The sequence below is a fragment of the Palaemon carinicauda genome, chromosome 19, assembly GCF_036898095.1.
Source record: "Palaemon carinicauda isolate YSFRI2023 chromosome 19, ASM3689809v2, whole genome shotgun sequence".
Classification (NCBI taxonomy): Eukaryota; Metazoa; Arthropoda; class Malacostraca; order Decapoda; family Palaemonidae; genus Palaemon; species Palaemon carinicauda.
In genome coordinates, this window is record NC_090743.1 from 30,074,853 (window position 1) to 30,089,967 (window position 15,115).

The window sequence follows — 15,115 nt, forward strand, 5'->3', positions numbered from 1 at the left end:
AATACCCTTACCTAACTAAGGTCCGAAAATACCCTTACCTAACTAAGGTCCGAAAATGCCCTTACCTAACTAAGTTCTGAAAATGCCCTTATCTAACTAAGGTCCGAAAATGCCCTTATCTAACTAAGGTCCGAAAATGCCCTTATCTAACTAAGGTCCGAAAATGCCCTTATCTAACTAAGGTCCGAAAATGCCCTTACTACTAGGTCCGAAAATCCCATTATCTAACTAAGGTCCGAAAATGCCCATATCTAACTAAGGTTCAAAAATTGTCCTTATCTAACTAAGGTCCGAAAATGCCCTTATCTAACTAAGGTCCGAAAATGCCCTTATCTAACTAAGGTCCGAAAATCCCATTATCTAACTAAGGTTCGAAAATGCCCTTATCTAACTAAGGTCCGAAAATGCCCTTATCTAACTAAGGTCCGAAAATCCCATTATCTAACTAAGGTTCCGAAAATGCCCTTATCTAACTAAGGTCCGAAAATGCCCCTTATCTAACTAAGGTCCGAAAATGCCCTTATCTAACTAAGGTCCGAAAATGCCCCTTATCTAACTAAGGTTCGAAAATGCCCTTATCTAACTAAGGTCCGAAAATGCCCTTATCTAACTAAGGTCCGTAAAATGCCCTTAGTCTAAACTAAGGTCCGAAAATGCCCTTATCTAACTAAGGTCCGAAAATGCCCTTATCTAACTAAGGTCCGAAAATGCCCTTATCTAACTAAGGTCCGAAAATGCCCTTATCTAACTAAGGTCCGAAAATGCCCTTATCTAACTAAGGTCCGAAAATGCCCTTATCTAACTAAGGTCCGAAAATGCCCTTATCTAACTAAGGTCCGAAAATGCCCTTATCTAACTAAGGTCCGAAAATGCCCTTATCTAACTAAGGTCCGCAAAATGCCCTTATCTAAACTAAGCGTCCGAAAATGCCCTTATCTAACTAAGGTTCCGAAAATGCCCTTATCTAAACTAAGGTCGAAAATGCCCTTATCTAACTAAGGTCCGAAAATGCCCTTATCTCTAAGGTCGAATCTTAACTAAGGTCCGAAAATGCCCTTATCTAACTAAGGTTCCGAAAAATGCCCTTATCTAACTAAGGTTCGAAAAATGCCCCTTATCTAACTAAGGTCCGAAAATCCCCATTATCTAACTAAGGTCGAAATGCCCTTATCTAACTAAGGTCCGAAAATGCCCTTATCTAACTAAGGTCCGAAAATGCCCTTATCTAACTAAGGTCCGAAAATGCCCTTATCTAACTAAGGTCCCGAAAATGCCCTTATCTAACTAAGGTCCGAAAATCCCATTATCTAACTAAGGTCCGAAAATGCCCTTATCTAACTAAGGTCCGAAAATGCCCTTATCTAACTAAGGTCCGAAAATGCCCTTATCTAACTAAGGTCCGAAAATCCCATTATCTAACTAAGGTTCGAAAATGCCCTTATCTAACTAAGGTCCGAAAATGCCCTTATCTAACTAAGGTCCGAAAATGCCCTCATCTAACTAAGGTCCGAAAATGCCCTCTATCTAACTAGGTCCGAAAATGCCCTTATCTAACTAAGGTCCGAAAATGCCCTCATCTAACTAAGGTCCGAAAATGCCCTTATCTAACTAAGGTTCGAAAATGCCCTTATCTAACTAAGGTCCGAAAATGCCCTTATCTAACTAAGGTCCGAAAATGCCCTTATCTAACTAAGGTCCGAAAATCCCATTATCTAACTAAGGTCCGAAAATGCCCTTATCTAACTAAGGTCCGAAAATGCCCTTATCTAACTAAGGTCCGAAAATGCCCTTATCTAACTAAGGTCCGAAAAGGCCCTTATCTAACTAAGGTCCGAAAATGCCCTTATCTAACTAAGGTTCGAAAATGCCCTTATCTAACTAAGGTCGAAATGCCCTTATCTAACTAAGGTCCGAAAATGCCCTTATCTAACTAAGGTCCGAAAATGCCCTTATCTAACTAAGGTCCGAAAATGCCCTTATCTAACTAAGGTCCGAAAATGCCCTTATCTAACTAAGGTCCGAAAATGCCCTTATCTAACTAAGGTCGAAAATGCCCTTATCTAACTAAGGTCCGAAAATGCCCTTATCTAACTAAGGTCCGAAAATGCCCTTATCTAACTAAGGTCCGAAAATGCCCTTATCTAACTAAGGTCCGAAAATGCCCTTATCTAACTAAGGGTCCGAAAGCTAAGGTCCGAACCCTTATCTAACTAAGGTCCGAAAATGCCCTTATCTAACTAAGGTCCGAAAATGCCCTTATCTAACTAGGAATGCTAACTAAGGTACGGGCAGAGTTCATGGTACGAAGGAACCTAAAAGAGGAAATAGGAAAAATAGAGTTATCAAACAGACCGCCTTTTTGCAAAGGGAAGGCTGTGATGAAGTGAAATTAATACCTAACTATATATTAAAGGTGAAATTAATAATCAATTTAAATGAAAATCAAAAGCTTTTTTTTTCAGTATTCTTTGAAATATAGATATATCATATTATTATTATCATTATTATTATTATCATTATTATTATTATTATTATCACTGCAAGCTATGCTATAACCCTAGTTGAAAAAAAAAATATAAGCCTAAGGGCTCCAACAGGGAAAAATAGCCCACTGAGGAAAATGAATAGAGAAATAGATAAACTACAAGAGATGTAATAAACAATGAAAATAAATTATTTTAGGAACAGTAACAACATTATAATAGATCTTTCTTAATTAACTATAAGAACTTCAACAAAACAAGAGGAAAATAAATAAGATAAAACAGCGTGCCCGAGTGCACCCTCAAGCAAGAGAACTCTAATCTAAGACAGTGGAAAGCCGTGGTACAGTGGCCATGGCACTCCCCAAGACTAGAGAACAATGGCTTGATTTTAGAGTGTCCTCTTAGAAGAGCTGCTTGCCATAGCTAAAGAGTCTCTTCTACCCTTACCAAGAGGAAAGTAGCTTCTGAACAGAAGGCAACCGTGTTACCCCAAATGAATGGGATAAAAACACGCTAATAGTAGAATTTAGCCCATTGAGCCAAGAAGAATTTTAATTTGATGTGTACTATAAAACCCGGGGTTTTTATTGGAAATATATTTTAAACTTTAAATTGTAATATTCCCTAATATAATTTCTTAAACACAACTGTTTTACGCGTTGGAAAATTTTTAATAATGAACGTGTATTTAAGAAGCAATTCTCTCATCGTTCTGTCTCCGGCATGCCACGTATGAACCCTCCACCACTGTTGATGTTATTCTAACATCTTTTTTTACTTCATTCTACTATTTATTTCTCCTCCACTTCATTTTATTGGAGGAATTAAGAGTGAAATTGATGTCGAAGAAACTGACGAGGAAGATTAAGTCAAATTAAAAAGTTGGGTTTACCAAAAGCTAGATTACGAAACAGGAAGAAAGGTTAAAAAAGTTGGTAAAGCAAGAAAGTTCGATTAAATGAATATTTTTAAGAGACTTGGATTCAGTAAGATATTCAAGTAAAAACCTATATTAAATCAGAATGAGAAAGAAAGTTGACTAAGGTAAGAAAGTTAGAATGAGCAAGAAAGTCAACTTAAGGAAGGAAATTACATTAAGCAAGGAGATGCCGCGGGAGTTGGAGAACTCTCGGTTGGGATACGGGTGGATGGACTGGAGTAGTGTGGTCGTGTCGTGGGGGGAGATGGTTACATTAAATACTATTTATATATATATATATATATATACATATATATACATATACATATATATACATATACATATATATATATATATATATCATACTATATATATATATATATATATATAGTATATATATATATATATATATTACATATACATGTGTATATATATATATATATATATACAGTATATATATCAAAAAGTGTGAAACAAGAAGGCTCGATTGAGTAAGACTTAAATTAAGCAAGAAAGAATTATATTAAACATGAAAGCTAGAGTTAGGAAGAAGGATGAATTAAGAAATGTAATTAGATAAGCGAGAAAATTAAATCAAGTAAAAAGTTAAATCGGGCAAGAATGTTACACTAAGTAAGAAGGTAGACCAAGCAAGGCAGTTAAATCAAGTAAGAAACTTATATTAAATAAGAGAGATGAATTGGACAAAGCAGGTAGATTTAAGGAGAAAGTTATATCAAGTTAGAAAAGACATTAGCTCAGAAAAAGTTAGTTGAAGTGAAAAACTTTGATTAAGAAAGATGAAATACTTTAGGAATACTGTTTAATCAGAATACAAAGTAAAGTAAGAGAGTAGCATTTAGCGAAAATAGGTAAACCAAGCAAATAAACTGAGATTAAGATAACCCTAATACCAGCACAGGCTCTTGCTTGCTTGCACATAGAGTAAGATGTCACTGGCAACCCATTTTGTATTTTTCTTCTCAGGATTTGGAGTCAGGGGGACGAAGTAAATATGGTTAGGTTAGGTAGGGAAAGGTTAGGTTAGGTGAGGTGAGATTAGGATAGGTTTGGTTACGTCAGGGTTATGTTGGGATAGAAAAGGTTAGGTTAGGTGGGATTAGGATAGGTTTGGTTTGGTTAGGTTAGGTGGGGTTAGGATAGGTTAAGTGGGTAGGATAGGTCAGGTTAGGTGGGGTTATGATAGGTTAGGTTATGTTAAGTGGGATTAGGTTAGGGGGGGGGGGTTAGGTTAGGTTAAGTGGGACTAGGTTAGGGGGGGGGGTTTAGGTTAGGTGGGGTTATGATTGGTTAGGTTAAGTGGGATTAGGTTAGGTTAGATAAATATGGAAGGTACGAACCAAGAACGGAGATTATGTAAAAAGCGAAAAAGTGGGTGCGTCTAGGAGCCATAACCCTGGTGTAATGTCTAATGTCCACCACGGGAGATGCACTGGTGGCATTAAACACACTCCCCCTTTAAGGTATTTCTCTTGTGCCTTCAATAATTATTCTTTATCCTAAATCCTTATAACATTTTATTGTTTCAACGAAAGAAATAATCTCTTCTGACCTTTGAGCAGTTGTTACGAATTGAGAGAGAGAGAGAGAGAGAGAGAGAGAGAGAGAGAGAGAGAGATTACTTCCTTTCTTGTGAGATTATGGGAGAAACAGTCATATTTGCGTTTCTTCTTTGTGTTTTCAATTAACTCAATAAAGGCTTCGGGATTAAGATGCTGCAATAATGAGAGAGAGAGAGAGAGAGAGAGAGAGAGAGAGAGAGAGAGAGAGTAAATCCAGGTATTACAACCCTTCTTTTCTTCGTCCCCAAATATGTAAAAAAATGTGAGATTATATCGCGTGATTTTCTCCAACCGTAATTTCATAAATCTCGCATGCTGCCACAGCAACGTTTCTTGGCGTCTCTAAAGATATGGTCAATCAGTCAGAAAAAAAAATGACAACTTTACAGTATAAGCTAAAACTAGTGTACGCGACCCGTCAAAAGTGATGGCTAAAAATTTAGATAGATATGACGCACACTGATTAAACCCTTCCCACTCTCTCCCTCCATTAGCCGAGGGACGTGGAGAGAACGAGTAATCATACTTTTGGCAATGTCACTCAGCGTGACACGAAATATATATTATAATATATATATATATATTGGATAAATATCAACACAACATCGTGTTCAAATAGAAATAAATTTCTACCTCATACTTGGGATCGAACGCTAGCCCCTTCTAATGAAAGGCCAGGTCGAAACCAACCATGCCACGAGAGCCCATAAAAGGAAATCTGAACCTGACACTAATCTAGCTGTCCGAGGATTTACCTGGTGAGACATCAGTCTCTTTACCAGCGAGTTTTACCCGATTTCCCCGGGCCACCACGTGACACAATTGGTAGTAATTCATTCAAATTACCCCTAATGAGTCAATATGGATAAATATCAACACAACATCGTGTTCAAATAGAAATAAATTTCTACCTCATATATATATATATATATATACATATGTGTAATATATATATATATATATATACATATATATATATATATATATATATATACCTTCTAATATCTGGATTCTCTCTATCTCGGGATCAGAGACCCAAGGAGGAATTAACTTAAATATAAAAGCTTCTGGTCGACCAGGGAATCGAACCCGGGCCCGAGAAACTGAGGTTCCATTGATTTAGCAACTCAGCCACAAAAATAGTGACCGAGTTGCTAAGTCAATGGAATCTCAGTTTCTTGGGCCAGAGTTCGATTCCCTGGCAGGCCAGAAGTTTTTATTTTTATCTTTGAGTTGACTCCCCTTTGGTCTCTGATCCCGATGTATAAAGAATCACAGATATAAGGAGAAGTATAATATATGGCTTATATGAATATGAATATGAGATTACCAAATAATTCTTCCTCGCCCAAGGGGTTAACTACTGGATTGTAATTGCTTAGTGGCCATTTTAATCTTGGTAAGGGTAGAAGAGACTCTTTAGCTATGGTAAGCAGCTCTTCTAGGAGAAGGACACTCCTAAATCGAACCATTGTTCTCTAGTCTTAGATAGTCCCATACCCTCTGTATCATGGTCTTTCACAGTCTTGAGCTAGAGTTCTCTTGCTCGAGGGCACACTCTGGCATACTATTCTATCTTCATTTCTCTTCCTCTTGTTTTTTAAAAGTATTTTATAGTTTATATATGAAATTTATTTTAATGCTGTTACTATTCTTAAAATATGATATTTCAATTGTTAATTACTTCTCCTGTAGTTTCCTTATTTCTTTCCTCACTGGACTGTTTTCCTTGTTGGAGCCTTTGGGCTTATCGCATCCTGCTTTTCCAACTGGAGTTGTAGCTTAGCAAGTACTAAAAATAATAATAATAAACCTTACGAAAGGGAGAATGAATGAGAGATGAACAACCAGGATTTCGAAAAGATAGAAGTTGTACTGACCAAATTTTCATTTTAAGACATGTGGTACAGCAATGTGTAAAACATAGAAATCCATTTTTGATGGCATTTGTGGACTATGAAAAAAAGCCTTTGATAGTGTGCACCAGCTAATTTTGTGGATAGTCCTGCGTTATTAGGGAGTTCCTCTCAAATATGTAAATTTGATTAAGTCTGTTCATGAGCTTAGCAAGTGTAAAGTTAATGTTAGTGGAGTCCTATCAAATGACTTTCCAGGGAAGTCAAGTACTCCAATGGAATGTGCTGTCACCTGTGTTGTTTATCCTCCACATGGATTTTGAAATGCATAGAACATTAGGAGATGGTGGAGAAGGATTGGATTGGATTGGTAACAGGATATTAGCTGACCTAGAGTATGCTGATGACGCTGTCCTTATTGGCAGAACACCACAGGACTTGCAATGCTTGCTTACCAAAATACATGAAACATCAAAGGAGGTTGGGCTCAAGATAAATAGAAGATAGACAGATGATGAGAGCAAAATATGCAATGGAAGATGAAATATCATTGGAAGGAGAAATGTTTAATGAGGTGTAATCATCTAAACATTTAGGAACTATGATCTCTAATACAAGGTCTTTAGAATTGGAGTTTAATGAAAGATTGAAAAATGCAAATCAGAAAATGGCTAGGTTAAGTAAATATTGGAAATCAAATCACCTGGAATAACATATAAAATACAGACTTTATCAATTTAGTGAGATCAGTGTTACTGTACGGACATGAGTCGTGGTATGACAATAAAACAATATCTAACAAATTTACTAGAGTTGATAACAAAGCCCTCAGAGAATATTGGGAGTTAAATGGCAGGACATGATTAAAAATGAAACTATAAGAGAGATTAAAGAAGTGACATATGTGGATAAGATCATGGTGAGGGGTAGATGGAGATGTTTTGGGCATGCTCTTCGCACTCGCCAAGTGAGATCAGTTCACTAAACTTTGATCTGGGCTCCACAAGGCACTAGAAGAATTGGAAGACCCAGTTCTACATGGCTGGGAACTATGAAGCGTGAAGTAGATGATAAATGGAGAAGTATTGATTTAAAAGCTCAATATAGAAACGACTGGGGAAATCTAACCGATGCAGTTTTGGCATCAATAGACATAGGAAGAGATGAGGATAATGATGATATATATACTATATATATATATATATATATATGTGTGTGTGTGTGTGTGTGTGTATATATATATATATATATATACACAGCCACCCGTTGAGATACTACCACTAGAGAGTTATGGGGTCCTTTGACTGGCCAGACAGTAGTACTACATTGGAGCCTTCTTTCTAGTTACGGTTCATTTTCCCTTTGCCTACACATACACCAAATAGTCTTGCCTATTCTTTATAGATTCTCCCCTATCCTCATACAGCTGACAACACTGTGATTATCAAACAATTCTTCAACCAAGAGGTTAACTACTGCACTGTAATTGTTCGGAGGTCACTTTCCTCTTGGTAAGAGTAGAAGAGACTCTTTAGCAATGGTAAGCAGCTCTTCTAGGAGAAGGACACTCCAAAATTAAACCATTGTTCTCTAATCTTGGGTAGTGCCATAGCCGCTGTACCATGGCCTTCCACTGTCTTGGGTTAGAGTCATTTTGCTTGAGGGTACACTCGGGCACACTATTCTATCTTATTTCTCTTCCTCTTGTTAAAGTTCTTATAGTTTATTGATAAAATATTTATTTTAACGTTACTGTTCTTGGTTTATTTTACTTTTCCTTGTGTCCTTTCCTTACTGGGCTATTTTCCCTGTTGGAGCCCCTGGGCTTATAGCATTCTGCTTTACCAACTAGGGTTGTAGCTTAGCAAGCATAATAATAATAATAATAATAATATATATATATATATATATATATATATATATATATATAAATATATATATACATATATATATATATATTAAATTATATATATATGTGTGTATCACGCTGAGCGGTATGTCAAACGTATGACTACTTGGTCTCTCCCCCGTCCCTCGGGTAAGGGGGAGAGGTGTAATTGTACCCTTGTGAAATTGGGTACCCTGGGACGTAATTAAGAAAAGGGAAGAGGGTGGAAAGGGTCGAATCTGAGTATATGCGTGTGTGCGTGTGCATATCCATCAAAATATTCATCAGTTATTTTGACGGATCGCGTACACTAGCATCATGAAACTTAATCTGCTTATGTGTTTATCAACTTTCATACAGTATCAAGATCTTATGACCTAATCACATATGTCAGTGAATCCATTAACCCGCTCCTTCAAATCTTAGGTCGTCTTCGCTCCAAACAGGTTTTTATAACTGTTTGATCATGTGCCTGAGACTAGGAACATTCGTGAACATCTACGCTCGTCCTTGTTCCAGAAGTAGGTTGGTAGGTTTCGTGTAAATATATGCCCCTCATTGGAACGAGTTTCTGTGTAGGAATGGCAGGTTATTATCCTGTCGAGTCGAGCTAGCGTGTCCTTCAAAGAAAATTTCGAGAGAGAGAGAGAGAGAGAGAGAGAGAGAGAGAGAGAGAGAGAGAGAGAGAGGGGGGGGGGGCCTGGAGGGGGGTTCCTTTTCCCAACATGGCTGTGCCTGTGACCCTGTACATACTGTATATAAGGACGGCCAATCATGCAAGGATGTTCAGTGTCCCTCGAGCTCTCTATTGGGCAACGACTTCGATAACAAAATGAAGGTAAGTTAAGCATACAATTTAACTTGTGCACCTCGAAAACTTCAAAGGGAAAACCTGTGGTATCTGTACTTTTAGCAATACCAAAGAAATGGGTCTTTGCTGGTTTAAATCTAAGGACAAGTGTAAGAAATTTTAGGTATGGGACACTAAGTACATCAAGAGCCCGGGTCTTACACAAGGTAAGGCAATCTATACAGACAGACTAAGTACATATAAATAATTAATCTCAGCGATATTCTTTGTGTGGTTCTCAAAATAAAATAAAAAATGGGTTACTTGAAGAATTTTCTAGCTCCTTTAATCATCAATTAGAAGACCAACTATATTTTATGAATTATTATTAATTTCAAATCAATCTATTTTTAAAAACTGGTTACTGATACCTTACCCAGATTCATCGAAATTTACGTAAAGAATAATTCAAGATTTTGAAATCTCAGTTTTATATTCAGTCGTCCAGCTTCCCAATTTCTTTTTTATATCAGCAGAGAAGCTTTGGGTAGGAAACTTTTCCTTCCTTTGCATAAATGGTATTATAAAAGCTTATAATAAACCATAACTGCAAGGTACAACTTTTCTTTGTTTTAAAAGTGAAGACGCCTAGCTATAAATCCTAATTCCTGTATATTTTTCTTTTGATTTTCTTATCTGATTACCATAAGAAAATGCAAAAGAGAGAAATAATGTTGTTGGCAAATAACGCATACGTTCATTCTTTAACGAAGAGAAAAAAAAAACTCGTACATTCCTTCTTTGATAAGCAAACAAAAAACCTTAGACGTTCATTTTTGAACAAGAAAAAAAAAACTCGTACATTCATTCTTTAACAAGAAAACAAAAAACTTAGACGTTCATTTTTTTAACAGGAAAACAAAAAACTTAAACGTTTATGCTTTAACATGAAAACAAAATTAACTTAGACATTCATTCTTTAACAAGAAAACAAAAAAACTTGAAACGTTCATTCTTTAACAGGAAAAGAAAAAACTTAAACGTTAATGCTTTAACATGGAAACAAAATTAACTTGAACATTCATTCTTTAACAAGAAAACAAACTTAGACGTTCACTCTTTAACTAAAAAAAAAAAAAAAAAAAAAAAAAAAAAAAAAAAACCTTTAGCCAGAAGACGTATTTTCCACAGACGTAAACAAAATATTTCTGGTACCGCGTAACGGTCTTTAAAATGAAGAAAAAAAAAAAAGGATGAGAAACGATGGAAGTTATTTAACCCCAAACGAACCCACGCTTTGCCAGATCGTTCAAGGGCGCCCGGTGTCTTCCAGCGAAAGTAGAGAACTTATGACCCCTTTTTTCTGTCCTATCTCGAAACGACACATGATCTGACGGTGTGTAATGCTATGAATATGACTGTGACTATAGTCAATTCTTTTTAGTGAGACAGATTTCCAAGGACTCGCAGGGGGGCCCTTTTAGCTCAGGAAAAGTTTCCTGCTCGCTGATTGGTTGGACAAGATAATTCTAACCAATCAGATAGCTGGAAACTTTTCCGAAGTAAAATGGCATCACTGCGAGTCAGTGCAAATGAGCCTCATTAAAAAAAAATGATTATAGGTTCTATAGACTGTTGCAAAGTCGAATGCAGTCAATATTAATATATGAGATTATTTGAAAACCTTTATAAGTGATCGTAATCAAGTGCACTGAAACTATCATATACTGTATAGCCTACGTGAATTTTCATTATCAAAAACTTAAACAAAATGTCAAAATTATTTCACTGTTATGTGGAATGAAACTATAAACGATTTCAATAGCGATGTCCGAGTTCTTCTATACTATGGTATTTCTGTTCTACTATCGCTAAGACTTTTTATATACTCAATACGAAAATCATATTGAAACCCCTCAAAAATTGCCGTTAATCCGATATCTTATTATATACATCGCAAACCTCCAACAGATTTCTTTCCCATAACAGATGAGCTGTCTGTTCAACTTTCCTAAACATGAACGGAAAATAGATAAAATGCAACATTATTTTCAGAGTATAGTAGTTGGTATTCTTTTATTAGTAGTTCGTCCTTATGGGTGCATTGGTGCTTTGGATAAGCAACAAGCCTAACCTGGTTCAAAGTTTTAAAAATTGTGTGATTAGAGGACGTTTAGTGAGACCTGGCGCCTAAGTTAGGTTAGGTAACTTAGGTTAGGATGAAACCCTATAATTAACTTTTTTCTATCATGTCTACGCCGAAAATCAATGGTTTAAAATTCTGGTAACCTCTCTAATACTCCTAATTACTGAAAGAATCGTTTGAAACTTATACAAAAAGGAAAGAACAGATAGAATTCCATCAAATTGAAATAAAAACACATTACAAAAAATACAGTAATAAACACACGTTGGACCATGAAGAGAAAAAGAGATTGTAGGCTACTGCCTAGGCATAGTACTACAGTATATGGATTTTTAATGTAGGCTACTATCAATAACTGGGTTTCATTAAACTGTCTTGTCACTCTGAGAAATGTGTAACATGGCATCATGTCCCCCATACCAATACCATGCACCTAACAGAGACAGAGTTATCTACTATAAACAGATCTAACTGAAATGAAAATCGTCAATTAAGCTTACCGTGAATCACTTTGACAACAGGGAAAACTGATCCTTCGTAAAACAGCGTTTATCCAATAATTCGAGGCTTGATACACGGAAATAAACTTTAAGTAACCACAAAATATTAGGGAAAATACTTTCGGTGAGAACACACACACCACCAACTCCCGCTCCACCAGTCACCAACTTGAAAATCCAGAAATTTCAGTGTATTGTCTTTGATTTCAAGGCATTCTTGGAACGGTTGCTATAATTGGTTAGCCATTGGCTAATGAAAATTACACTGTATAGAGGATACTCTCACCACGACAAAAACACTTGAAAAAAATAATTTGGTATTATTTACACTAGTTATAATTTCTACATCCGTATTTCGAAAACTACATTTGGAAGGAAAATGAGAGACGAATAAATAAAGGTTTTGAATAAAACAAATTAATTTGTTATCACTGTTAAACAATCAATTCATACCAGTTTCCCATATATATATATATATATATATATATATGTGTGTGTGTGTGTGTGTGTGTGTGTGTTCGGGGATAAAATTATGTGATTATACATCATCATTCAAGTTAACCAAATTAAAGTAATTCTATTGTTCCTCTTTCAGACCCTGGTTTTGATGTGTCTTTTGGGCGTAGCCCTCTGCGCCCCCCAACTCGGAGAACGAGATGCTGCTTTAGATGAGGCAAGTATTTAAATATCTGTATCAGAGTTCAGACGAAGAATTTGCTTGTTGGTCGGTGGAAAAATTAAACCCGATTTCTTGTTTTAGTTCAACTCTTGTAATTACGGCGACGAAAATTTTCGTTTGTATTTCCTTTAATCAACGTAATTTGTTGCACTAATTTTCTTCTTGATCTTCATGTTATAATCTAAAGCAAGAGTTCTAAAAATTGTTTACCTATATTCTTATACCGGAAGGGCATTTATTTTCAGTCTTAACTGTCTTCTTGCTTTACCAGACTTCGTTTTTTTTTCTTTTCTATACTACCACTACTTTTAAAGCTGAAGCCTAATTTTACATACTTGAGACTTCTACTCTATTTCAGACATGGCCTCGTTTTGTTGGCCATTTTGTGGTTTCCTCAAACACCTATATTTCGTTTTAAAATTCCTTTTCTGATCTCGCCAGGAATCTATTGAGCCTTTTGACTTCAGCCTGGCCGTCAACGACGACTTAAACACGGTTTACACAACCAGACAGGAGTCCCAAGATGAAAATGGCAACGTTCAAGGAGAGTACACCTGGGTAGCGGCAAACGGTATCCGTTATATTATTTCTTACACTGCTGACGCTATCAACGGCTTCCAGGTGAGTTATATTTGATGAAAGTATGTTGCTTTTGGAGAAGGTCTTGTTGAATTACTTAAATGTCTACAAATGCTTGTAATTCTTTTATCTTGGTGAAGAATTAGCATCCAATCCTATTTAGGTGTTATGGAATAAGCTATGCCTATTATGATGTTGTGTCCCTAAATGGTTTGATTCTCTAATTCCAGACCCAAATTCGTGAAGAACCCACTGACATCGTAGTGAAAATCCCTGAACCTCAGCCACAGTTCCAGTAATGTCTGTAACGGTTCTCTGTCTAGGCCGAGTCATCCATAGGCATAAATTCTGCCTAGACCAATGAGGTCTAGACTGTGGATTCTTACACTCTACATTTCTTATTCTTTTGGCTTCGTCGATCGGATGTTTAACTAAAAAACATATGCTCTAGTTAATCCTTTCAATAAATTAACTAACTGTTCATGTTTATACATCTGCAATCTGTTGTTTTGAGGGCTTAAAAGTTGACTTGGGCAATCAGTTTGGGATTTTTTTTTTTTTTTTTTTTTTTTTTTTTTTTTTTTTTTTTTGTATTTTGAACATTTAGTTTTACTCTAGAAAATCATGATTTCTTATCAGAATTCCGAGAGTGTGCTTTATTGTGGTTAACTAACCTTTCAACGTGTAAATAATGTACATTAAATCCCACAAATAACTGAGATCATTAAACAAATTGTGCACTATTGGCTTGGTTTGGGGTCATTCTTAACGCAGCCATAGGCCTACAAGAAGCAAGAAACAAGCTTTTTATGCATAAATATGCCAATACAATTTCTTCCTATAACTTTAAGCTGGAATTTATAAAGCCTATATTATGTTAATTAGATCACCAACTTTTTATATTTGGTATTCAGAGTGTGTTGAATTTCACTAACATCTGTTGTTGAATTTATTGTAGGATTAGTCGTGGATATTCTTATATTCAAACTTTGTTAGTCTGGATCAGTGATTAGAGATTTCCACTGTCATCTGGCGTTAAATTTGTTCACTTGTTCGTGTGTATTGTTCCTAACTGTGTGGGCTTCTATTTGCTGACGTGTGGCAGTACAAATAAACAGATTTCATTCAGCATCTATTATTTCATTCATTCCTTTAAAACCAAACGCAATTGAAGTGGCAGTTATCGACTAAAATCTATGAAAAATATTGGATTTTGTTTTATTATACGATCCTTACCAGTAGGCTACCTTTTACAAAGAAGGTTTACGGGCTATCAACGCTAGAACCCATGTCTTACGAGAGGTAAAATAATCTAAAACAAACAAGGCTGGCCTATAGAATTAGAATGTAAAAATTGTGCTAGTACCTAGAGCTTCAGTCGACAATGGTGAATGATAAAATGGAAATAATATAGTCCTAAATTCCTTGATAGCTCAAAGATGTTAAGATTAGTACAGCATTTCTAGAAACGTATCGAACACCTACAATATATGAGTTCTACTGTATGTGTACTTATAAGCTTTTTTATGTCAACTTTTAGCTTTTATAGGATGATTTTATCAACTTATTTAATTGCTAGTGACAATAAAGACTGCACACATTGAACCATTCACATTCACAGACATGCTAACGAAATCCTAGATTTTATTTTTTTTTCTTTTGAGAGAGAGAGAGAGAGAGAGAGAGAGA

At 35.9% G+C, this 15,115-nt stretch overlaps 1 protein-coding gene across 1 annotated transcript; it reads left to right on the plus strand.

The window, feature by feature from the left end:
* The first annotated feature begins 9,509 nt into the window (after nucleotides 1-9,509).
* LOC137658184 (pupal cuticle protein Edg-84A-like) lies at nucleotides 9,510-14,555 on the plus strand. The gene is made up of 4 exons (XM_068392861.1): nucleotides 9,510-9,570; nucleotides 12,764-12,841; nucleotides 13,289-13,468; nucleotides 13,657-14,555. Exons 1-4 carry the CDS (start codon nucleotides 9,565-9,567, stop codon nucleotides 13,723-13,725), a joined length of 333 nt encoding a protein of 110 aa, XP_068248962.1. The 5' UTR covers nucleotides 9,510-9,564; the 3' UTR covers nucleotides 13,726-14,555.
* Nucleotides 14,556-15,115: the final 560 nt, after the last annotated feature.

What these genes read in the sequence shown, in the direction of transcription:
- LOC137658184 (XM_068392861.1), top strand. An exon ending in GAGATGCTGCTTTAGATGAG is followed by an intron (nt 12,842 to 13,288) that starts GCAAGTATTTAA and finishes TGATCTCGCCAG; the next exon opens with GAATCTATTGAGCCTTTTGA. An exon ending in ACGCTATCAACGGCTTCCAG is followed by an intron (nt 13,469 to 13,656) that starts GTGAGTTATATT and finishes CTCTAATTCCAG; the next exon opens with ACCCAAATTCGTGAAGAACC.